This window comes from Bos grunniens, chromosome 17, assembly GCF_055505025.1.
Source record: "Bos grunniens cultivar Pamir isolate PY7600 chromosome 17, Bosgru_T2T1.0, whole genome shotgun sequence".
Classification (NCBI taxonomy): domain Eukaryota; kingdom Metazoa; phylum Chordata; class Mammalia; order Artiodactyla; family Bovidae; genus Bos; species Bos grunniens.
In genome coordinates, this window is record NC_141181.1 from 40,512,352 (window position 1) to 40,537,525 (window position 25,174).

The window sequence follows — 25,174 nt, forward strand, 5'->3', positions numbered from 1 at the left end:
GCACCACAGGTAACTTTTCAGTTTTAATAAAATTTCTTTAAAACCCCCTGAATGAAAAGACAATGTTCTTCTCATCAAGATTTCAAAACATACCAATTTTTAAAAACAGACTTCAGGGGACTTCCCTAGTGGTCCAGAGGTTCATTGCAGGGAACATGGATGCCATCCCTGGCCAGGGATCTAAATTCCCACACGCCATACAGTGTGGCCGAAAAAGAAAGAAAAAGAAAAGAAAAACAGACTGCATTTTTAGAGCAGTTTCAGGTTCACCACAAAACGGGAGTGGCAGGTGCAGAGTATGCACAGGTGCTCACATGCACAGCCTTCCCCAAGAGCAGCATCCCCACCAGAGGGCATGTCTGCTGTGACTGACCACCCAGAGTCCAGAGCTTCACGGGGGTTCACTCCTGGGTACATATCCCACGCTGTCTGGACAGATCATGACACGCACCCACCACTACAGCACCACACAGCATAGGTTCACTGTCCTCCCCCCATCTACCCCCACCCAAGCCCTGACAACCACCATCTCTTTCCTGTCTCCATCACTTTGTCATTTCCACGATGTCACACGGTGATTCTTACAATAGCACACCATCACATCAGCCTTTCGTGACTGCCTTCTTTCACTTAGTCATGAGCTTTTAAGTTTGCTGCTGTCCTTTCTTGGCTTCATAGCTCATTTCTCTTTAGCATGAAAAATATTCGACCAAAAATACCTTACATTTTAATCCCTCATCTAGGATATAAATTCTAGCCTAGCCCTGGTGACCTACTCACTCTCTACATTTATACGCCAAGTTATGTAACTTACCCATGTCTTTGTAGCCATAGTCTGAACTCTAAGAACGAATCTACAAAGGATTTGTAGAGGTTGGTCCTTTGTTCTTCCACACAAATAAAAGTGATTTTGCCCAACTTCACAAGGGATTTTAATTGAAATTACACTGACTTTACATATTTATTTGTGGAACTCGATCTCTGTCTCCAGATAATATTTATGCATTCCTCTAACAACGATTTTAAAATTTCTCCTTGACAGTAGCACATATCTTTTCTCAGAAATATTCTTAGATCTCTTGTAGTTTTGCCTGCAGTGTGCATTACTTGTTGATTCTAATTTTTCTTAAACAGGTATAGATGAATACAAGTCTAGAAAGGAAAGAGGTAATGTGAAAGAACTGACAGATTTGTGAAGAGAAACATCTATTCTTGGAGCACACCAAGGGTCTGGCCTGAAATATGAGAAGCACAAAGAACTGAGGAAGCTGAGCTCTGCCCCAGCTGCAGAATAGACAGTCGAGCCCGAATCAGCGCTATCCTTCCAAGCCCTCCTCTTAAGCTCAACTGTGCCTAGCTGGCCCAACTGTGGAAACCAGCAGAATGAGTGAGTTCTTTAACAACAGGGGACCCTCCCGGAGGTGAAACCCAGACGGCGCTTTGCGCTCCCAGGGCACACTGCGCACAACGAGTGTGTGGTCCGTGTGCAGACCCGCTCCTCCTGTGACATCGGCCTGCAGGGGGTGCACAGACTCCTGGTGACCTTCCGCCGGGGAACTGTACCTAGTCCTCTCAGACCCCTCATTCCAGATCAGGTTCCTCTCTATAGAGGATGATTTTAAAAGAAAAAAAAAAAAGAGGCCTCTTTTCTTCAGGTGTGGTGTGTGATGTTCAGAGTTTGGGGCAGCCGTTAGAAAGCCAGTTCATCGTGAGGATGAGCCAGTGTCAGCTGTGATCTCGGAGCTTCTGCTGCCTGTGCAGCTGCAGATATTCCCCACGTTCCCAAGGTGTTGGCCTTGGGAACCTTAGACATGAGTGGACATCAAGGTCAGAGAAGCTGCACACAAGCACTGCACTCTAGTGTAAAAAGGCGTTTCCCAAGGAGGGCAGGTTAAGCTCTCAGACGCCGGTGTGTGTGGACTGCAATGAATCCGTCACCTAAATGCAGGGCAGGCAGGGAAGCTGGGTGTCTCGCTGTCTGCGGATAAGCCAGGTGGGGAGGGTGGGATGGTCCCCATGCTCATGGATAATGGGTAACAGAGAAACCAGCACCAACTCACACGTTTAACTGAACACAGGCGCAGGCACCACAGACAGCAGTATGTACAGAGCCACGGATATACACGGAACACAAAGCAACATAGATCAAAGATCCTGAGTGCCGCAACTAACTGCCGGCACAGCCAAAAAAAATTTTTTTTTTAAATGACATTTAAAAAGAAAAAAAAGACATTTTACCTCTGTTTTCTTTCTTCCTAAAACCCAGAACCCCAGTCTAGTCACGTGAGAAACATCAAACAAATTCTAACAACTGGCATTCTATGCAATACCTGACTGCTAGTTCTTGAAACCATCAAGGTCACCAAAACAAAGTCTGAGAAACTCCCAGAGGAGAGTGGAGCCAAGCGGACACGACAACTGTTAATAAACACGCCATCTTATTAACCAACATGTTACTAACAGGGAGGCTTGTGCAAGGTACACAGACGCTCCCTACTATCATCTCAACTGCTCTGCAAATCTACAACTGTTCTAAAAAATAAAAATCTATTAAAAAATATTTTCCCCATCTCTCAACCAGTAAGACAGGAAGTTACAAATTACAGGAAAAAGAGAATAAACAATGTCATTAATTTTTTACGTCTTCTCTTGCTGATTCAAGTCAAACTCTGGGAGTCCCTGCTCTGCTTCAGGATGAGCACTTGGTCCCACACAGCATGGGTGGTGAGGAGCAGAGGCCTGGGGAGCACAAGAGGCCTCAGTGGAGGGAGACCTGCCCCGGGAGCACCCAATGACTTTGAAGCGGCTCCCAGGAGGAAGGGAAGCAGAAGGCCCATCGGGGCCCCATGCAGCCCCACGTCTGCCATCCCTGCAACAGGACGCTGGGAGCCTCAAAGGAGAGGTGCCTCGTTCACGAGCTGAGCCACCAGGGAAGTCAGAGTTCACATTTGCACCAGATTCACATCTGCCTCCTCCTCCCGAGAAAACACCCAGATGCGGCTGCTATGGACCTTTCACTTCAATGCACACTCAGCCTCTCAACGTTCCTGCTTCTCGGAGGCCAAAAAAGACTCATCTAAGGCGTGATTTAGAGTCAGAGAACTACCAAACCTATGGGGATTCTGATGTGCACAACGTGAACCTTCATACCAAACACACGATAAACCGAGAAGCTACCCAGGAACACCCAAACTTCCGCCTAAGGTGCCAACTTTCTGTTGGCACCAGCTCCCCCCAGTCTCTCTAGTCTTTTCTGGAACAAGAAGGAGCAGAAACAGATACATAAGAGAAAGTTACAGTGGGAACCTTGTGATCTCAGGGCTCAGAGTGGGACTCGGTCAAATACTAGTCATCTTTGGGTAAAGAGTGTTCACTGCACAAAGGTGTGCACGCAAACGTGTTAAGTCACTTCAGTTGTGTCCGACTCTTTGCAACACTATGGACTGCCCACGCTTCTCTGTCCATGGGGTTCTCCAGGCAAGAATACTAGAGCGGGTTGCCATGCCCTCCTCCAGGGAATCTTCCTGATCCAGGGATTGAACCCGTGTCGCTGACATCTCCTGCACTGGCAGGTGGGTTCTTTACCACTAGTGCCACCTGGGTGTTCACCACATAAAGACAAACACACCAAATTCTATGAGCTGCTAAGGCAGCAACTGGTTTGGAGCATGGCCTTGCTTCTACTGTGGTTCCTGCTTCTTTATTCCTGGAGACTTGACCAAGACAGAGCCAGCCCCAGCCAAGCCTGACTGGAGAGGCTCCAGGGGCTGGGCTCTGGGACACTAAGACCATCACACCGCACACTCTCAGCCTCCAGTGGCTGATGGATGGGTGTGACTCAAAGGCCCTCCTGCAGCGTGGATGCTGACCACACCCCGTACAGATGGAGATCATCCCAAGCACCACGGAACACAAAGTCAGATGATCCTCTTACCACGCCATAAGCGGCATATCCCAGGTTTTACATTTGTGTAAAAACTGCTACAAATGAAAACAACACAGGTCCAACTAATGGCAATTACACCTCTGACCAAGTTTACCTAAGACGGGATCAGGAAACCCAAAGTCAATCAACTCACTGAAACCAATCATACACAGAATGTTGTGTACTTTTCATCACGTGACATATATTAACCAAACAGGTGGACTCTGTCACAAACTCCATTTCACTTAACAACTTGGGAGCAGAGCTATATGCCGAGCAGGGTGAAGGGCTAGGTACCACATGGAAGGGACTGGAGGGAAACAGAAATGACTTAAGGCAGCAAGCCCAGCCCAGGCTCAGCACAATGAGGTGAGGGCCAACCGGCTGCAGTAGGTGCCCCAAGCCTGCAGCGGGCACAGCCCACACACCCCCGAACCCTCCAATTCCACATCATTCACTCACCACCCTTCTTTCACTGCAAGGAATCTATCTCTGATCTGAACCACAAATCAAAGTCAAAAGCAGAATCAGGTATAAGAGCAGAAACCAAGAGATCTTAAAAGCAGTCTTGAGAAAGTTTAAGGCTTTGAGACAGGCTGCGACCCAGGACCCTTTGCTGTAGTGCGTGGGCCTGGACAAATGTCTCAGCAGATACCAAGAAACTAGAAGGGACTAAAAATAACTGCATGCATGTGCAGCTGGGGCAAGTTAAAGACACAAAAAAACCAAAGACTCTAACTACAACTTCTGAAGATCCAGGAACAAAAGCAGAGTGTTGGGAGTAAAAGCAGGGTACTGTGCATGCCCTCTGCACACACCACCACGCCACCCCTCCAGCCTGATCCCTGGACGCACTCCTACGCGCACCCCGTGTAAGGAACCAGCTCAGCTCACTCCCCTCTCCTCTCCGGGAGCAAGCTGCTGCTGCTGCTAAGTTGCTTCAGTCGTGTCGGACTCTGTGCGACCCCATCCCCTGTTCCTGGGATTCTCCAGGCAAGAACACTGGAGTGGGTTGCCATTTCCTTCTCCAATGCAAGAAAGTGAAAAGTGAAAGTGAAGTCACTCAGTTATGTCTGACTCCTAGCAACCCCATGGACTGCAGCGTACCAGGCTCCTCTGTCCATGGGATTTTCCTGGCAAAAGTACTGAAGTGGGGTGCCATTGCCTTCTCCGCCGGGAGCAAGCTAGGGCACCTGTTACTTGTTCTCGCTACCCCTGCTGCAGTGGGGGCCCAATAAAGCCTTGTTTGAATTTTGTGTCTGGTCTCTTGTCAATTTCTACTGATTAAGGAGGCCAAACACTCTGGTCAGTAACAGCCTGACATCATAAGAAAAGGCACAGAAGATAAAATCTAGAGCAGTATGTCTCCAGGACAGAAGGAGTGAATGGGTCAGCAGGCAGCCCTGCCACGCTCATGATCAGAGTGACACCCACGGACACTGTCCCTCCCCTGATCTGACCCTCAGCACTCAGCAAGCAAGGACCACTGGCTCAAGGAGGCATCTCTCTTTTTAGAGGGACACTTCTCAGTGCGTGTTCACTGCCAGGGCTCATCCTGGTGCACATCATGCCTGGACACTACCCCTGAAGGCCCAGAGCTCAGAGTGCCCACCCCAAGGGCGATGCCAAACAAGAGGAGACACGCACATACCTGACCGGGCGATGCCGCTGTCCCTGTCTTCGTTCTGTCCTCTGCTCGGCATATCAACCGGGGTGCTGTGTGCTGTGGGAGGCAAGGAAACCTGGTCAGTGGACTGTTCAAATCAACTGCACTCATTTTTATGATGGCTAGTGAGGACCAGCGTAAGTGTACATAGAGAGGAACAAGAAAGCAGAATTCAGTGCAGCAAAGACAGAGATGGGGGAGGAAGAGGAGAGGGGTGAGGAAGAGATGGGGGAGGGGAGAGTAGGGGGGAGGAGGGCGGTAGGAGAAAGGGTGAGGAAGGGGTGGGATGAGGAAGAGGGGGGAAGAGTAGAGAGGAGGTGGGGGGCGGGGGGAGCAGGAGAAAAGAAGGGGAGGTGGAGGGAAGGAGAGGGGGCGGAAAAGAGAGGGGAGGAGGAGAGTGGGGGGGAGAAAAGAGGGGAGAGGAGCAGGGCAGGTGGGGGAGGCAGGATCAGGTGCCTGTCCTACAGCAGCACAGACACTTATCCCATACTCACCTCTAACTGAATCATAAACTATGTGGGCACTTGATACAATGAACTGCATCCTGCAGTGGATACTTTGAGGCATTTTCCTCATTAGTAGATTTTAAATAGTATTTAAGTATTTTCAATATATTAGAATGTACTTCAAAATATTAAGAAATTTCAAAATGCTTTATAATCAGTTTTAGTAACAACTATAGGCCACCTAGAGAACTACGTGAAAACCATTTCATAAATTTGAAAAATGTTTCTGTTTTATAACCCATTCTCTTGGTAGATAGAAAACACGTATTTATTTTCAACAATTTTTTCTCCACCTCTTTTCCATATATACCGAGATTCAGAATTATTGTAGACTTGCTTAGAAAACACTCTATTTTATACATAGTATCAGCAGTAAAATAGATAACTAATGAGAACCTATGTATACACAAGGAACTCTACTCAGTGCTCTGTGGTGACCTAAATGGGAAGGGAATCCAGAAAAGAGGTGATACATGTATACGTAAAGCTGTTTCACTTCGCTGTACAGTAGAAACTAGCACTACACTGTAAGACAACAAAACTCCAAAAAAAACTAACAAAAAAAGAAAACACTCTATCAAGGATTACAGACTTCTAGGAAAGCTTCAGATCAGTCTTAACTATTTCCTTATTGAGCTAGAAGGTAGCTGACATGTGGCTACAGTTAGCTTTATAGTGCACAAGGTTGCCCTGCCTGAGTGTTATATTTGCCAGCTATTTTGTGAAGCATGTTTATTTTTGCAATTTTAAGGAGAGTGTATAAACAAACATGTTATCCTCATTTTGAAGTAGGTAGGAGAGTGTCTGTCAGTTAACTAGGGGGCCTAGCATATTTTAGGCTACAAAGAAAAATGGAATGAAGCATACCATTTGCCATAAACACAACCTTTAAAGTTAGCAGTGAAGACTTCCACACTTGTTAATCATGCCAGCCTACACAGATAGCAGACAGCCTCAGCTAGAAGACCAGGCTCTGCTCAGAGTGTACCTACCCAGAGAGATGCAGACAATTACACCTGTAAAGAAGCTGGAAAATGCATTTGAGCTCTCTCTCTTGCCACAGAGACAGAGAGAAAATGAGTGAGGTTGGTCTTCCATGCTGTTGTTAGAGTGACTTTTGAAAAGACTGTGCAGTAAGGATGCAGGTGAAAAACGGACTAAAGATGCCACAGTAAAGAGAGACAGTTCACAGCAGCAGAACAGGCTGAAGAAGATCAGAAGATATTATCCTCTTAGAAATACGAAGGGCTCATTTTGGATCAAAATCAGCTTACACTGGGGTATTACAGAAACTTTACAATAGGGGTTCACGGGTGGAAGTTTCAGAACATGGGGAACTTGGCAGCATTTGGAACTAATTATCTCAAGAGCCCCTTGGATTTCTAGAGAGGTGCCAAACAGGATTTGTTTCCAAGAACCTGCCCAGGATTTATTAGTGTGTGCGGGTCACACCGTGCGCAGCATTCCACACAAACCTGCAAAGAAAGAGGCGCTGCGGCTGAGCCGGAGAGGTCCTCCCTCGGCCGCCCCTGGGGGCAGCTTGCCGCCGCATCCCTGCAGCGCACCTGCGGCGGAGACGACACGGGGGCGGACAAGGCACACACAGAATAAACACAGATTAAAGATACTGCCAGAACAAAACAACACCGCAAACTCAAAGAAAGCAAAACGCACACCCGCAGCGGGGGGGCACCCAGAAAGCAAGACCCAACTACGCGGCGGCGTTTACCTAGGTTACTTCCGGTCCGACAGGGACCCAGGTTATTCTGATTTGTGTTCAGTTTCCCCAGGTTAGGATCTTGGTTGATGTATTCGAAGCTGTCTTGCAAGCTAAGTCCAGAAGGGGATGGAAGGGAGAGAAACATCAAGAGATGAATACAGCTGTTTGCTAACAGACTCTCAGGTACAAGACAATCCACCAGTTGGTCAGATTTTTCTTTATAAATTAATAAAGTCTCGCATCTACTGGAGGGAATTAATCTTCAGGGGAATTTGTTGGAAGACAAGAAAGGTTCTGGGAGGTAGTTAAACCTTTAAAACTAAATGACACATTCCAAACATTTACAATCCAAATATACAATTTCACATTATATAAGGGGGAATAAGAAACTCTAAAATCTTGTTTTGGTGACTAAGACCAAGGCTAATGCTACTTATTTCAAGGGTAATTTTACATAAACCTTCAAAATGAAATTCATTTTAACTCTTAGTTAACATCCATGAGAAATTTGGCAACCTTTTTCAGGAGGACCATATAAGGGAAATTATGATTTTTTTATAGGAGTCTGATTCCACAACTTCTAAAAAGTTAGAATTACTCATAAATAAACATGTGAGAGGGCTTCCCTGGTGGCTCAGATGGTAAAGAATCTGTCTGCAATGAAGAAAACCCAGGTTCTATCCCTGGGTTGGGAAGATACCCTGGAGAAGGGAATGGCAACCCACTCCAGTATTCCTGCCTGGAGAATTCTATGGACAGATGAGCCTAATGGGCTACAGTCTTTGGGATCACAAAGACTCAGATATGACTGAGTGACTAACACAACAACATACGTGTGAGAGAAGCAGATTTTAATAATTTATTGTATTTACTAAGAAGTGAAATAAAGATTTTGAGGATAATATAGCATAATGAGGCAAAAATCATTTTTACTTAAATCTAAGCTCAATATTTTATTGAGGGAGTTAGTATAATAAATGCTCAGGTAGTAGCAAAGATCTGGAAAAGAATATCTCACCAAAAAAGAAACATTAATTCCTATGCTTGCTCCTACTGCTGCTAAGTCACTTCAGTCGTGCGACTGAAGTGCGACTCTGTACGACCCCACAGATGGCAGCCCACCAGGTTCCCCTGTCCCTGGGATTCTCCAGGCAAGAACACTGGACTGGATTGCCATTTCCTTCTCCAATGCATGAAAGTGAAAAGTGAAAGTGAAGTCGCTCAGTCATGTCCGACTCTTAGTGACCCCATGGACTGCAGCCTACCAGGCTCCTCTGTCCACGGGATTTTCCAGGCAAGAGTACTGGAGTGAGGTGCCATTGCCTTCTCTGATTCCTACGCTTAAGTCCTGACAATCCAGTCTTAAAATGCTCAAAAATATAAATTCTTTACTGGGCTGAAAAGTAAGCAGACTTACTCAAAGGCACCCAAATTTGCAGAGAAACATACTTTTAATTTCCAAAGACCGTAAAAAAAAATACAGCCTTTATCTGACCCTGAAGAATACCCCTTTAATTTATAACAAACATTTCTTTCAAACTTACCCAAGTATAACAAATGTTTTGTTATTTCATTCAAAAATAGAATTATATAAGATATTTCTGCTTGGAAAATTCAAAATACATGAACAAATGTGCCAAGGTAAGAGTTAAGTTAGACACTGAAATATTCTTAGTCTACATAGAAGAGCAAAATTAAGAGTTGGCGGAGGAACTCAGGAGCAAAAATCAAAACACTGCCTGACCTGAGCCCCCACCAACTGCACAGGTGGCACAGATGGCTGAGACAGTGAGCACAGACAACCTCTCCTGCCGTTCAGGGGCCTCTCAGCCTGGCAAACTCACCCTGTGCTTCATTTCTTTAACAGACAAGGCTTTAAGATTTTTTTTTAATGTGGGCCATTTTTAAAGTCTTTATTGAATTTGTTACAACACTGCTTTTGTACAACGTTTTTGGTTTTTTGGCTATGAGGCATGCGGGGTCCCAGCTTGCTGCTGACCAGGGATTGAACCTGCACGCCCTGCACTGGAAGGCAAAATCTTAACTACTGGACCACCAGGGAAAAGTCCTGATAAGACTTTAAGATAAAATAATACTGGGGATAAAATAACATTGGCCACTCATTACTGCAGTCCCTCCTTTTTTCCCCTTCACATTTCATTTTGCAGGAAATGAAAACTTGGTGTCTGGCAGTAGGAACAGAGCGTAACAGGTAGAGACCCCAAATATATGTACAGACAGATCTGTCTTCATGGCCAACTGTTAAGGTCCAGGGCCTTTTCACACTCACTGTGTACTGGACAACGGCCACCTTGAAAACCCTGTGTTAATGGGGACTCGTCCTGCTTCACATCTCAAAAAGAGTCACAAGGAGTGACACGATCCAGAAACAGCCACTTGGAACAATGGGGGGTGGAGGGGGGGACAGCCCAGAAACAGCCACTTGGAACAGTGGGGGGTGGGGGACACCCCAGAAACAGCCATTTGGAACAATGGGGGGTGGGGGGCACACCCCAGAAACAGCGACTTGCAACAGCAGGGGTGGGGGCATACCGCAGAAACAGCCACTTGGAACAGTGGAGGGTAGGGGCACACCCCAAAACAGCCACTTGGAACACTGGGGTGGGGGGACACCCCACACTTACTTGTTTGTACTCCCACAGAAACTGCCCATCCTGGCAGAGAAGACTTTACTAACCATCAGCTGTGGAGGAGAACTGGAGGAAAAGACAAAAGAACAGAGCAGGAAGAGATGCTTTTTTGTTTGCTTGCTTTTATTTCTACTTTTTCTGAAGCTCTTATTCATTTCTATATTTTATTTGACAAAGAATGAGACATGTATTTTTCAAATCACTGTATCAGTGGGGTGCCTAGATTTTTTTTTTCTAATTTTATCATTTTAAAATCCCAAGGATGTTAAAACCCTAGAAGAGAGACATGGAGACATTTCTGGGGGCCACTTTCCTTGGGAGCAAGTATTTCAGATGAACAAACTTCGCTTAGCAGGAATCTTTCAAAGTAGAAGTTTGTTTTCTCTCAGGTTACATTTTTCATCTGTCACATGGCACAGGATGAACAGACAGAAGGTTAGACATGCAGAATGGGGAAAGGCTTTCTTTCATAAATCATATAGCTTGTGCCTCAAGCAAGCTAAATTCTGTTCTGACATGCAGACAATGGACATATTCTTTAATGGAGTCGCATTTTGTTTTTTGCAGAAGTTTTTATTCTAGACACCATTCCCTGGAAACAGAAATAAACTTGCCATTCATTCAATGATTTTTTAAAAAATAAGAAAAAAATATGTACCTCAGTAAAAGGAAAAAGTCATGACTAAAATTTTAATCTGAAAATGGAAAATTTATGAGATTTTGAAAAACTTAAAATATTTGAATAATTCTGATAGAAAGTGTTGCTGCTACTAACCTAGCAGATAGAAGACTTTGGTATGCATTTTTCACTTACAGTACTTAGTTAAAGCTTAGGATTTTGTTCTGCTAAGCTGATTCAAGGTAAGAGTTATGTAGGAAAAGTCTATTTTAACTGTTAAAGATGCATAAAAAATATCAAGTGCTAACAACATCAGATGACAGTCTATTGTTTAACTATGTAAGTTTTTTTTAAGCACGTTTGAATTAGGAGTCAGCATCCCCATGCTATGTTTCACACGTGGTGGCGGTGCCAGAACTCACCGTATGTAGTGAATCTTCAGGGTAGAGCCTTGGTAGCTCATGGCGACCGAGCCGAACATCATCTCCCCGAGCATGTTGACATCAGAGGCAGGCCGCGTGTACTATCGGACATGAAAGGAACCACCACAGGGTCATGCACAGTGTGACCGAGAATAACGCTCAGCTTGTTGGTAATTAGACCTGTTTCTCAAAGCAGCATCTGATAGCTTTACAACCTTAGTGACTGTAAAAATGGTGACTGCCTACTTTTTTCCCCCAAATAATCACTAATGTTCATGATTTCTTCTTTACACATGATATCCTCACACAGGACCCAAGCATTTTACTGAAGCTCATTTTTAATCTTTTTTATGAGAAGCAAAGGTTTTCCTCATCTCCATTTACAAAGGCTAAGAAGAAAGACTAGGTGATGGAAGAGACAGGGTGACTGCTCTCTTGGTACTAAGAATATATTCTGGGAAGAAACAGTCCAGGATTATCCAACCAAAATTAACACTGCTGAACAAAACGCCCCTTGGGGCAGGTGAGGTCCAAAAGATGATAAGACAGTCTGATCCCCCTATAGTTTTACAAAAATATTTTTAAAATATCTGAACCCTTACCTCTGACCAGTCTTTCGCATCCCTTTTGCCAGCACAGAGGGCTGCCTCTCCCCACAACTATTCACACCGCTCTGATGATGGCCTCGTCTTCTGTGAAATCCAGTGGCCACTTCCCAGTTTGCTTTATTAAATGTCTCACAGTATCTGATGTGCTAATTGCTCTTCTTCTTAAATCTCTGCTTTCCCGACTCATCCCCTGGACAGAACTGTTGCTTAGAGGGCCCTCCTATCACTGCCCACGTCCACAACCACTGCTGTGATTCTGGTTCTTCCCGACATGTGGGAACCCCCACACCTTCATCTCTGGACCCTGACTTGCCTGGGGCTCTGGAAGCCAGCAGCCAAATGCCTTCACTCACATGGCACAAAATCTGTATATTGTGAAATATGATGGTATGTGAGTGGGTGCATTTGAATAGAGGATGCTTAGCTCCGACTGTAAATGCTGGTGACACACGATAAGGAAGATGGATGAGTGTCAACCAAACCAGAAGCACCCACGTGGCCTGACCAAAACCAAACCACCACCTCCCGTGACTCAGGCCACCAGCCAGATCTTGGCTGCTTTGCTTTCTACTCAAGCAAAAACGTGGCATCACCCTTAACGCTCCCTTCTTTTAACTCAAAATCCACACACATACACATATATATTCACACACAGAAAGACACATACATACACCTACTTACACGTATTTGCAGAGAAGGAAAGAGAAACAGCAATCAATCCATCTAATTTAATAGGCTCCCTTCTTAATACATGCAGACAGAACTGACAGGCTTTCACGCTCTTCATTAATAACTTCGACCCACCACCATTTCTTAATCTGCTTTCTCTTGAAGCTCAAGGTCCACGTGCGAATTGTGATTCTCAACTCACTGCTAATTCACTCTGCACCATTGTAACCACACTGCTCTGAGACCTGGGATTCTGTCAAATATGGGTGGACACGACCATCCTGGCCGTGAAGAGAACAACGTTCTATACGCCTGTGGTTGCTGGTACCTTCCCTGGGTTTGCTGTTCTAGCAACATGGTAGAAAAACTCACATGACTAGAAAAATAAAAATAAAAACTGATATATCCTCCACAAGTAGTACCCTTCTGCAAGTCATATTTATGAAACAACTTCCCTTATGCCTGGTTGGCCAATATTCTGCAATAACCCTTATCCTCTGCTCACACACACACACACACACACACAGACAACATAAAAATGCTACCAGTCCTCTATTCTTCACACTCAACTTAGGTCTTGCCTTTCCATCTGCTCCTATAAGAAGCTTTCTTCCTTCTACTGGCAAGAGCTATTTTCTCAGGATGTCTGCCCGCATCCTGAGACTCCTCAGAACTCTTTTGACAAAACTGGAAAATACATGCATTAGCCAGTTCTGACAACCGAGCAAGCAAAACAGGAGGGATCGCCTCCTTTGTAATATTTCTTCTTCGTTTGGTCTGTGTTACACTGGATCCCCACCGCTCCACTTTTCTCTAGTTTTTATGGAGAGATAAAAGCCAAAGCACTGACCTAAAATACCTGAGACACATTTTTGGATCTGCAGTCTCCTACTGCAGGAGTGGGCGCCTCCAGCACCATGATCCCCGTGGGGAAATGACAGTAAGTGACTTCAGCCCTAGGGCTATTGCGTTCACAGGGGCGGCTTTACCTGGTACTTGGGAAGCTGCTCCTTGGCATGTGGCAAAGATCCCCCTGAAGGGCCATGAGCAGCAGGGCCGCCTCCTGAGCAGCTTTTGGCTGGCACTTTCGCAGGGAGGTCCTCCGTTCTCTGAGTGAAGAGGGAGAGGCAGGGTGAACACACCAGCACCAAGTGTACCAGGCTCCCCACACACGCTCGCTGGGGAGCCCTTCCTTAAACCACTCTGCAACCAAAGAGTAGCCCCTACTTGTCGCAACTAGAGAAAAGCCTGCATAGCATCGAAAACCCAGCACAGCCAAAAATATAATAAATAAAATTATTTTTAAAAATCCATTCTTTGTTTTATTATTATCATTTTTTTTTTTTTTTGGAGGTATGGTGCAGCTTCAGGGATCTGAGTTCCCCAACCAAAGACTGAATCCGGGCCCTGGCCATGAAAGTGCTGAGTCTTAACCACTGGACCACCAGGGGGTTTCCCAAGAATATTCTCTTTAAATAACGCAGCTGTTATTGAAGTTTCAATTTATACTTGAAAATCATTGATGAGACCTGACCTCTGTTTTGATTATTAGAGGATTTTGGAGTACTTTGTAGAGTCATAGATTAGAATACCGATGAGCATACAGCCCTTGATTCAAATTTAAATTTTCACCAGGCAAAAGGAATTAGGAAGGCAGAAGGATTCATTTGGAAAGTCCAGGCATGTGCTTTCATGACACACCCTTCTGCACTGCTTCAGAGAAAGTCACGCGGTCGGGCTTGTGAAAGATGAAGACAGAGCACTGAACAGAGGCCCCTATGATCACCCAACATGTGACGCAACATGGCCTCCAGAGGTCAGGGCTCGCGGGGCACGAGCTACACACATTTCCTACATGGAGTCCAGGGCTGCTTTCTGTGACAGTGACACAGAGGAATAAAGATACACCTGTCCTAATGTTTCCCATCCTCCTGTGCCAAGACACACTCCCCGCCAGCAGACGCAGCCTGTCCCCTCTGTGATGCGCGGTTTCTATCCTCAGTCTTATTTGCTTTTTGTGTGCAGCTTTGCTTGGACAACCATGAATGCAACTGCAGCTTATCTAATCTGCAATGTGACAGTCACACTGGTGATCGAATGCAAATGCCTGCAGTCATGTGCCTGCTGCCAACTGCTGACGCTTGGTGCCTGTCAGTGGGGAGGGGGAGGGGGGGGAGAGGCTGAAGATGGGGAGGGACGGAAGGGGAACAGGAAGCATGTGTCCCCAGTGGTCACGGGCAGGGATGGAGGCCCAGGATGTGGAGTCATCCCTGAGCAAATGCACACCCTCAGTGGTCTCTTCGGGTCTGCCCGCTGCTTCATGCTGCTGAAGCCAGGAACATGGCCCTGCAGCGACACACGACCCACACCTGTCCCACACCACCAGGCCCTCTGGCCAAGCCATCCGCGGGTGGTGACAGCACCCAGTCTAGTGAGCAGAGCCCAGACTGCACTTGTTCGGTAGGCTCAGACAGTTTCCAAGCCTACCCGGGCCCAGCTGCCTCTGTAATTATTAATAAACGAGCACTTTCCGGGACACTTCTATTGCACACCCCAGGGTCATCACTGCCCCTACAGACATGATTCTGGTTCCTTTTTCCAACCAGTGAGAATTTTTTCCCTCTACCTGTTACCACCATCAAGAGCCCAGGTGACAGAATGTGGATGTGCAAATATACCATCTGTGCAATACCTTCAGGGAAATAGGAAATTATGTGGGAAATCAGGGGGAAACCGCCTGCTGTTCACCAAACAAAGGGCCAAATACCAGCTCACCTGAACTTAGGTACGAATCTACCATGAAAGCCTCAGGGAATATCTGAGAGACTTCTCATCCCCCAGTCCCCCGCTTACCTAACAAGCCTGACAACTACTGTAATGATTAGCTACATGGCCGACTTCCACGTGAGAGCACCATGGGATCTGCCCAGCTAAACTGCCTTTAACTAAACACTTCCTTCCTGTAGAAATGACCTTATGAGAAGCAGGAAGAGATCTCAGCCCTGAAGAGACGTGGACTGTGACATAAACTATGCAGTTACTTAGCTGCACATTCTCTAAAGTGCCAGGATTCAGTCAATACAGGTGGCAGGTTACTGAACATGAACAGAAGGAACAGAAAAGGGTTTAGTTTGTAGACACCTGAGTAACTGCTGAAAGGCGACCAGTCAGAAGCACACTGGACAGCCATCCTGAAGCCTCACAGGGAGGACCAGACTCTGCTCCCACCAGACACGTTGCTCTACCTTTCCCATTCTGGTTCCAAGGGATCAAGGGCCACTCTGTCCTCATTTTTACCACCCCCAGAGGCCCCACGCCTCATCCCCCCACAGCACCACCTCCACCATTACCACCAACCTCACCATCATCATTACCAGCACCATCTCCCCCAGGACCACCATCTACATCCTCATCACCCTCACCACTACCACCACCATCTCCACAACCAACCCCACCATCATATTACCACCACCATCCCCGCCAGGACAACCATCTCCAGCATCACCATCCCCACCATCTCCACCAGTACCACCACCACTACCATCATGATCACCATCTCCACCACCATCACTCCATCATTACCACATCTTCACCATCACCACCACCAGCACCACTACCACCACCAGCACCTCCAGCACCACCACCATCATGATCACCACCACCATCACCATCTCCACCACTATCACCTCCAGCACCACCACCACCACCATCACTATCATCATCATCTCCACCATCACCACCACCAGCACAATGACCATCACCTCCAGCACCACCACCACCACCATTTCCACCATCACCACCACCAGCACAATGACCATCACCTCCAGCACCACCACGACCATCATCACCATTTCCACCAGCACCACCACCATCACGATCACCACCACCAGCACCACTACCACCACCATCACCTTCAGCACCACCACCACCACCATCACCTCCAGCACCACCACCACCACCACCATCACTATCATCATCATTTCCACCATCACCACCACCAGCACAATGACCATGACCTCCAGCACCATCACCACCACCATCACCATCTCTACCATCACCACCACCAGCACAATGACCATCACCTCCAGCACCACCACCACCATCATCACCATTTCCACCAGCACCACCACCATCACGATCACCACCACCAGCACCACTACCACCACCATCACCTTCAGCACCACCACCACCACCATCACCTCCAGCACCACCACCACCACCACCATCACTATCATCATCATTTCCACCATCACCACCACCAGCACAATGACCATGACCTCCAGCACCACCACCACCACCATCACCATCTCTACCATCACCACCACCAGCACAATGACCATCACCTCCAGCACCACCACCACCATCATCACCATTTCCACCAGCACCACCACCATCACGATCACCACCACCAGCACCACTACCACCACCATCACCTTCAGCGCCACCACCACCACCATCACCATCTCCACCACCATCACCTCCAGCACCACCACCACCACCATCACTATCATCATCATCTCCACCATCACCACCACCAGCACAATGACCATCACCTCCAGCACCACCACCACCATCACCATCTCCACCATCACCACCACCAGCACAATGACCATCACCTCCAGCACCACCACCACCATCATCACCATTTCCACCAGCACCACCACCATCACGATCACCACCACCAGCACCACTACCACCACCATCACCTTCAGCGCCACCACCACCACCATCACCTCCAGCACCACCACCACCACCATCACTATCATCATCATCTCCACCATCACCACCACCAGCACAATGACCATCACCTCCAGCACCACCACCACCATCACCATCTCCACCATCACCACCATCAGCACAATGACCATCACCTCCAGCACCACCACGACCATCATCACCATTTCCACCAGCACCACCACCATCACGATCACCACCACCAGCACCACTACCACCACCATCACCTTCAGCTCCACCACCATCATGATCACCACCACCATCACCTCCAGCACCACCACCATCATCATCACTATCATCACCTCCACCATCACCACCACCAGCACCATCTCCACCACCATCACTCCATCATTATCACATCACCACCATCACCATCTTCACCATCATCATCTCTATCATCATTACCATCTCCACCATCACCACCACCATCACCATCATCACCTCCATCACCACTCTGCCCTCCACTAAAAAAAGAAAATAAGTAAACTTCCTGTGTCAAGCAGGCTTGAGACATAGGCCCTTTTGCTAGTACCCTGAAACCCTGTGGTGAGGAAAGCTCTCCACTTCTGTTTACCCCAGTGCTATGTAACACCTCTCACTATCTATGGTAAATACCAGACCTTCTCTTCAGGCAAATGCTTCATGAATTTTAGAGTTCTTAGTTTTCTCATTATACAGCACATATTTGGCATCAAAAACCTATTGGATTGTGACTCACTAGCAAATTCACTTCTGGTAACATCTATAGTAGCTGCTGAGCATCTGCATGATGACTGGCTAACAGTCTTACCTGTGTGTATGAATAAGTACTCAACTGGGGTGGTCAAGGAACCTCTGCCCCTGTTTCCTCTGAATCACCAATGAAGCTGTATGACAGCCCAGACAGCAGATGCTGCACTGACCAGAGAGATGGTTAAAGCACAGATGCAAAAGAGGAAAGCAAAACCACATTTCCTACCTGAGCTGCCACCTCCTCCATTTTGTGAACAGCTTTAGAATCAAACAAGACTTGTCTGCCTCTCCTTTCACAGTCCTGGTAAACGATCAGGCGAATCTCATTCAGGTCCAGCTCTGAACATGACCAACTGTGGATTAACAAGAGAGAAAGGAGTAATGTTAGCAGCAACACTCAGGCTGGTCACAGGAAGACGAGTCTCCCAGCCGGCACACATGCGCATATGGAAGACACCAGCATGTGAGATCACGCAGACGGGGGCACACAGCCCTGGCTGCAGACTCTGACAGCCAGTGCCCGTGATCAAGGCTGGGAGCGCTGCTGAGATAATAGATCATTGGAGAGAAAAATTCTCCTTCCAAAGCAACTCTGGGAACTGCCCTGGTGGTCCAGTGGATAAGAATCTGCCTGCCAGTGCAGGAGACACAGGTTCAGTCTCTAGTCCGGGGAGATTCCACATGCCTTAAGAGCAACTAAGCCCGTGCACCACAACTACTGAGCCTACTGAGCCTCAGTGCTGCAACTCCTGAAGCCCGAACGCCCTAGAGTCCATGCACTGGAACAAGAAGCCACTGCAACAAGAGACCTGTGCACCGCAACCAGATCCAGCACGATCAAAAATAAATAAATAAAAAAATTTTTAAAAAGCAAACTCTGCTCAAAGACGGCAGGCAGGAGTGGCACAGGTGTGTGGAGACAGCTGACCCGGATGCCTGGGTTCTGGGGGGCAGCACGGCCGAGGCTGGAGGGCCTGGAGTGTTCCCACCTCTGCACCATCGGACGGGAATCTGGAAGCAGTCAGGAGAGCCCTCGTTCCTCCTCTCCTAGCCACCCAGTCTCAGGCCAGTCGGAGAGGAAAAACATCACCTGGAACTTATTCTTTTCTTCTACTATGGCTGGTTCTAACATGGAAGTTTGGAAAACCAAGTGCATCGCTGCACAGAAGCTGAATTGCTGACAATGACAATCAGCCATAAAGGGAGCGTGTTTTTTCCTAAGCAAACCAAAAGCCACCGAGACAAAACGGCTCCAAACACAGGTTCATTCTTCAGCCACAAGTGAAATCAGAACTCGAAGACTAAGAAAGGGCTGCACTGCTTTGGGCTCTTCAGTTACAAGTCTGTTAATCCATTTGTTCAACACAGATCTGGGCAACTGTGGTCACTGTGCTCCAAGCTAGAGGTTGAGCATCTGGTTAACTAAGCAGGCTTGATCGCTGCCCTCAGGGTGGATATGGTTCAGTGAGGAATACTGGGCGAGTTGTCATCTATAAATGTGTAACTACAGATTGTCCAAGGGCAAGAAAGAAAAGGATGTGATAAGACTCATATTTTCAGGTTTAAGCAGTGGGGGAGGGCAGGGAAGTCCCTAGGATTTAAGGAAGACAGAGCTGGAGAGGCAGGTGGGAGACAGCAGGCCAGCTCATCTCTGAGGACAGCGAGTGGCCAAGGCCAACAGGTCCATAAACTCAGTCTACACTTTCGAGAGGTTGGTCCACGACTAGAGGGGAAGCCGGGCTAGGGCAGAGTAAAACTAGAGGAAGGAAGGCCAAGTAGAATTTATTCTAAGAGTTCAGGGCCTTCAAATGAAGGCTAGTGTGATGGCAACTGAGGCAGGGGCAAGGGGGGACAGATGCTGGCGGCAGGTACATCCAGAGGCAGAACCGACACGGTTCCGTGTGGACGGAGGCCAGCGGGGTGCCAGCTGCTGACAGCACTGACGTAAGAGGGCGGGGCACAGATGGAGAATTAGAGGACTGATGGACAGACAGAGTACACTGTAAAACTAAGAGATGGGATGGCAGAGCCAAGTCAGACACACATGGTTTCAGATTCAAACTCTCTGAGATCCCATTTCTCCATCAGCATGAGAGTATTAACACCAAGCTCACAAAGTTGAAGCAGGGATTACGTGAAAGTGTTTCACACAGAGGCCGACACAGCTAAGTGCTCCAGAACAGCGGTAATTTCCTGAAGAACTGTTGATGTCGCAACGTTTTAAGGACATCACTACAGTGTCTAGTCCCCAACCACAAACTGCACATCACTGGTCCTTTTCTTTTCAGGCCCTGGTAATAATGAACACGTGCTTTTCAGGGAGCAGATTTGTTGTCATAAATTGTAGCCCCCAAAGCATCAAGTTCTGGTTGCACCTTCTCAACAACCCAAGCTCTACGCAGCCAGGCCCAGCATTGATCCTTCTAGTTTTCATACAACATGGCAAGTTTGTTTCAGAGATCTTTTATCTCCCACTTTCAATCCAGGCCTGGCTGGTCAGACACATTCCCTGACCCCAACCTGGGCTGCGCAGCTGGGACCTGTTTTTTGCCATCACGAGCTGAGAGCCGACCTGAGGACAGGGACACAGGAGGAAGAAGAGGGGAGTCATCAGCCAGCCATTCCTGGGGAGCACAGCTCCTGGAGCCAGTTCTCTGTCACCCCAGCTCAACAACTCCCAATGCCTGTAACTCAAACCACAACATTTTACACAAAATCATTGTTAAAAACATCCTCTGCAATTACTAAAAATACAGCACACAGGCTGAAGTCATTAAAAGTGAAAACTGACAAAGATCTAATTATCTTGTATTTTCTTGTTCGATCCATTTTGCCCCAAGAACGATATTTTGCCAAGACAGCATTATCATTTACAGAGCAACTTGTAAATTATCATTACAGAGCAACTTGTTCAGCCCTTATTTTTGAGAGGTAACACTGACTCAAATATCAATCAAACTGAGGACAGCCCCTCTGGAAGAACTAAAATTTCATAAAGACCCTTGTGGCGCAGCTGGTAAAGAATCCACATGCAATGCAGGAGACCAGGGTTTGATCCTTGGGTTGGGAAGATCCCCTGGAGAAGGCAAAGGCTACCCACTCCAGTATTCTGGGCTGGAGAATTCCATGGACTGTATAGTCATAAAGAGTTGGACAAGACTGAGCAACTTTCACTTTCACTATCAGTTCAGTTCAGTTGCTCAGTCGTGTCCGACTCCTTGCGACCCCATGAATCGCAGCACGCCAGGCCTCCCTGTCCATCACCATCTCCCAGAGTTCACTCAAACTCATGACCATTGAGTTGGTGATGCCATCCACCCATCTCATCCTCTGTCGTCCCCTTTTCCTCCTGCCCCCAATCCCTCCCAGCATAAGAGTCTTTTCCAATGAGTCAACTCTTCGCATGAGGTGGCCAAAGTACTGAGTTTCAGCTTTAGCATCATTCCTTCCAAAGAACACCCAGGGCTGATCTCCTTTAGAATGGACTGGTTGGATCTCCTTGCAGTCCAAGGGACTCTCAAGAGTCTTCTCCAACACCACAGTTCAAAAGCATCAATTCTTCGGCGCTCGTCTTTCTTCACAGTCCAACTCTCGCATCCATACATGACCACTGGAAAAACCACAGCCTTACTATGGTTTTGACTGAGCAATGTCTCCGCTTTTGAATATGCTATCTAGGTTGGTCATAACTTTTCTTCCAAGGAGTAGATCAGATCAGATCAGATCAGTCGCTCAGTCGTGTCCGACTCTTTGCGACCCCATGAATCGCAGCATGCCAGGCCTCCCTGTCCATCACCAACTCCCGGAGTTCACTGAGACTCACGTCCATTGAGTCGGTGATGCCATCCAGCCATCTCATCCTCTGTTGTCCCCTTTTCCTCCTGCCCCCAATCCCTCCCAGCATCAGAGTCTTTTCCAATGAGTCAACTCTTCCCATGAGGTGGCCAAAGTATTGGAGTTTCAGCTTTAGCATCAGTCCTTCCAAAGAACACCCAGGGCTGATCTCCTTTAGAATGGACTGGTTGGATCTCCTTGCAGTCCAAGGGACTCTCAAGAGTCTTCTCCAACACCACAGTTCAAAAGCATCAATTCTTCGGTGCTCAGCCTTCTTCACAGTCCAACTCTCACATCCATGCATGACCACAGGAAAAACCATAGCCTTGACTAGACAGACCTTTGTTGGCAAAGTAATGTCTCTGCTTTTGAATATGCTATCTAGGTTGGTCATAATTTTCCTTCCAAGGAATAAGCGTCTTTTATTTTCATGGCTGCAGTCACCATCTGCAGTGATTTTGGAGCCCAGAAAAATAAAGTCTGACACTGTTTCCACTGTTTCCCCATCTATTTCCCATGAAGTGGTGGGACCGGATGCCATGATCTTCGTTTTCTGAATGTTGAGCTTTAAGCCAACTTTTTCACTCTCCACTTTCACTTTCATCAAGAGGCTTTTGAGTTCCTCTTCACTTTCTGCCATAAGGGTGGTGTCATCTGCATATCTGAGGTTATTGATATTTCTCCCGGCAATCTTGATTCCAGCTTGTGCTTCTTCCAGTCCAGCGTTTCTCATGATGTACTCTGCATACAAGTTAAAGGAAAGATCTAAAACTACCTGAGAAAACCACTTTTCAGGAACTGGAGAGGGGCCCCAACCGGCACATCAGTGTTTCCAGGAGTCAAGCCAGCAGGGACCAGGGTTGGAGGTGTCTGGTTTGGTGCAGCAATTTGTCCCCTGGGATCCACAGCTTGGACGCCTGATTCCTCCCTTGCACGTTTACAGGGACAAGGCTGGAGGTGGGCTCAGTATGTCCAATGGAACCTCAGTCTATGAGAGAAGGACACTTCGGAAATGCTCTTCCTCTGACTCTCACACGAAGAAACAAAGATCACCAAAGAAAAGTTCACAGGCAGAGTTGACAGAGCCGTCTTGTGAGCTCAGAATGTGGATGTTTTAAGACTCAGGTATATGGGGACTTCCCTGGGGGTGCACGAATCTGCCTGCCAATGCAGGAGACACTGATTTGATCCATGGTCTGGGAAGATCCCACATGCCTTGGAGCAATCAAGCCCATGTACCATGACTATTAAGCCTGTGATCTAGAGCCCAGGAGTCACAACTACTGAGCACGCGCGCCTAGAGCCTGTGCTCTGCAATAAGACAAGCGACTCCATTGAGAAGCCCATGAAACACAATGAAGAGTAGCCCCCCCTTGTTGCAACTAGTGAAAGCTCAAACAGCAACAAGACCCAGGACAGCCAAAAATAAATAAGTGAAATTATTTTTTAAAAAAAGAGTCAGGTATGATCGGGAACTTTAAATGGTTCAAAAAAAGGGAAAAAGAAACTACACAAAACCAACAAAGCCCACCACGACGATAACAAAGGCTGGCAAACTCTGTCCATCCGCCCAGGAGCCCTGAGCACTGGGTGCTGGCTTGACCAGGTGCTATGAGAGACATCAGGAAGAGAAATCAACAAGATCGGTGCCCACCTCAAAACACAATCTGAAGAGGGAAGGTCAACATACAAACCAATCAGCAAATGCTGCTTTCACAGGAATATAGACAAACATCCCTAGAAGGAAGGAAAGGTTGAGTTCGCCTAGTAGGGGTGAGAAGTGGGTCCAAGTCACAGATGACATGATGCCTGGGACATGGGTTACCTTTCCGGAAAGACCGAGCTCCCACCTAGTTTGGTCACTTTCACTGGAGGTGACTTTGGGAAAGCATTGACTCCAGAGCTAAGCCCTTCCAAAATGGAACCCTCACCCGCCTCACAAAGCTGTTGGGAAGACAGAGAATAAAGATGAAAGTACTTGCAAAACTGTAACCGAGAATCAAAAGTGCGTTCAGATACCCAGTCCTTTAGCTGAGATCCTTGGGGCCAGATGTTTCAGAATTCAGACTTTTTTTTTTAATTTTCAAAAGACATTTATACCACAGATTATATAACAACTTCTCCAGGGTCTGAGTTGTAATCAAACCCCAACACGAAACAAATTAATATTTCACCAGTCCAAGTGATGACTATTCAAGTGGATTATCGAGAAACAATAGTCTTATATATAGTTCAGGTGGGTTCCAAAGGTTTTCTTCAGAGATCTCAGGATTCAGGGACTGTAGGATAAAAGGTTGTTGTCCAGTGTGATGTTGCCATGCCTGAGGATAGGTCAGTAGTCCCCCCCAACACCCTGGATATGAGTGGTTCCAGCAAGCTGGCAGCTGGGGAGGCTGTTGGTGGCTGGGAGTATGGTTCCCGCCAAGACAGCACTATGAATGACTACGCCGGTCACAAGCTCAAACCACAGTCTTCACCAACTAGGTTCCCACAGCAATGACGGAACATCATGAGTCATCATACAGCCTATTTGGGACCTACAAACAGGGAACTATGAGACACAAGAGGAAAGAGAACCCTGTCCCTCCTTCCTGAGCTCAGGGTCATGTCAGATAGAACTCTGAAGCAGGTGGAGTCTGTGTGGTGCCCGTGGTGCTGCCACCCACAGCCCCCAGCCTGGGCCACCCTGCGTGGCCCCCGGGCAGGATGGAGCATCTGACCCCCGGCAACCTCCTCAGCTCCAGCCTGGCACCCCGTCTTCATAAGTGATGAGCTGCAGCCAGAATGACCTCCAGGCCCTCCGACTCTGACACAAACCGTCTACCAGGTGTGTGGTGTACAAAGTATAACAGGTGTCCTCAGCCAGAGAGGACAAGAGAAAACAAAAGCCACCTTCGTGGACTGACCTTCATGACTGCATGACCCTGGCCTTCCTGGATGGGCTCTGCACTGTGATGCAGAAGCAGGCTTCTCAGCACAAACACATCTCTAACTGACAGAATGGTCCAAAAATGTTGGCCAAATATGAAGGTGAAAAGTGCAAGTTCTCTCAAGGCTACAGAGACACCAAGCGGGCAGGAGTCACCGA

General features: G+C 47.3%; 1 protein-coding gene across 8 annotated transcripts in view; it reads right to left on the reverse strand.

Moving 5' to 3' along the window:
• Nucleotides 1–25,174, reverse strand: part of FNIP2 (folliculin interacting protein 2) — a 129,449-nt gene that overhangs the window by 48,469 nt on the left and 55,806 nt on the right. For 5 of the 8 annotated variants that reach the window (XM_086346939.1, XM_086346938.1, XM_086346934.1 and 2 more), the window contains 7 exons: nucleotides 18,479–18,605; nucleotides 13,776–13,895; nucleotides 11,510–11,610; nucleotides 10,463–10,534; nucleotides 7,827–7,927; nucleotides 7,573–7,662; nucleotides 5,577–5,648 (listed from right to left, as the gene is read on the reverse strand). In XM_086346939.1, coding sequence (XP_086203065.1) covers nucleotides 5,577–5,648; nucleotides 7,573–7,662; nucleotides 7,827–7,927; nucleotides 10,463–10,534; nucleotides 11,510–11,610; nucleotides 13,776–13,895; nucleotides 18,479–18,499 — 577 coding nt within the window. In that variant the 5' untranslated portion in view covers nucleotides 18,500–18,605. The remainder of the gene's footprint in view (nucleotides 1–5,576; nucleotides 5,649–7,572; nucleotides 7,663–7,826; nucleotides 7,928–10,462; nucleotides 10,535–11,509; nucleotides 11,611–13,775; nucleotides 13,896–18,478; nucleotides 18,606–25,174) is intronic. The other 3 variants (XM_086346940.1, XM_086346937.1, XM_086346935.1) reach the window with 1 other exon arrangement.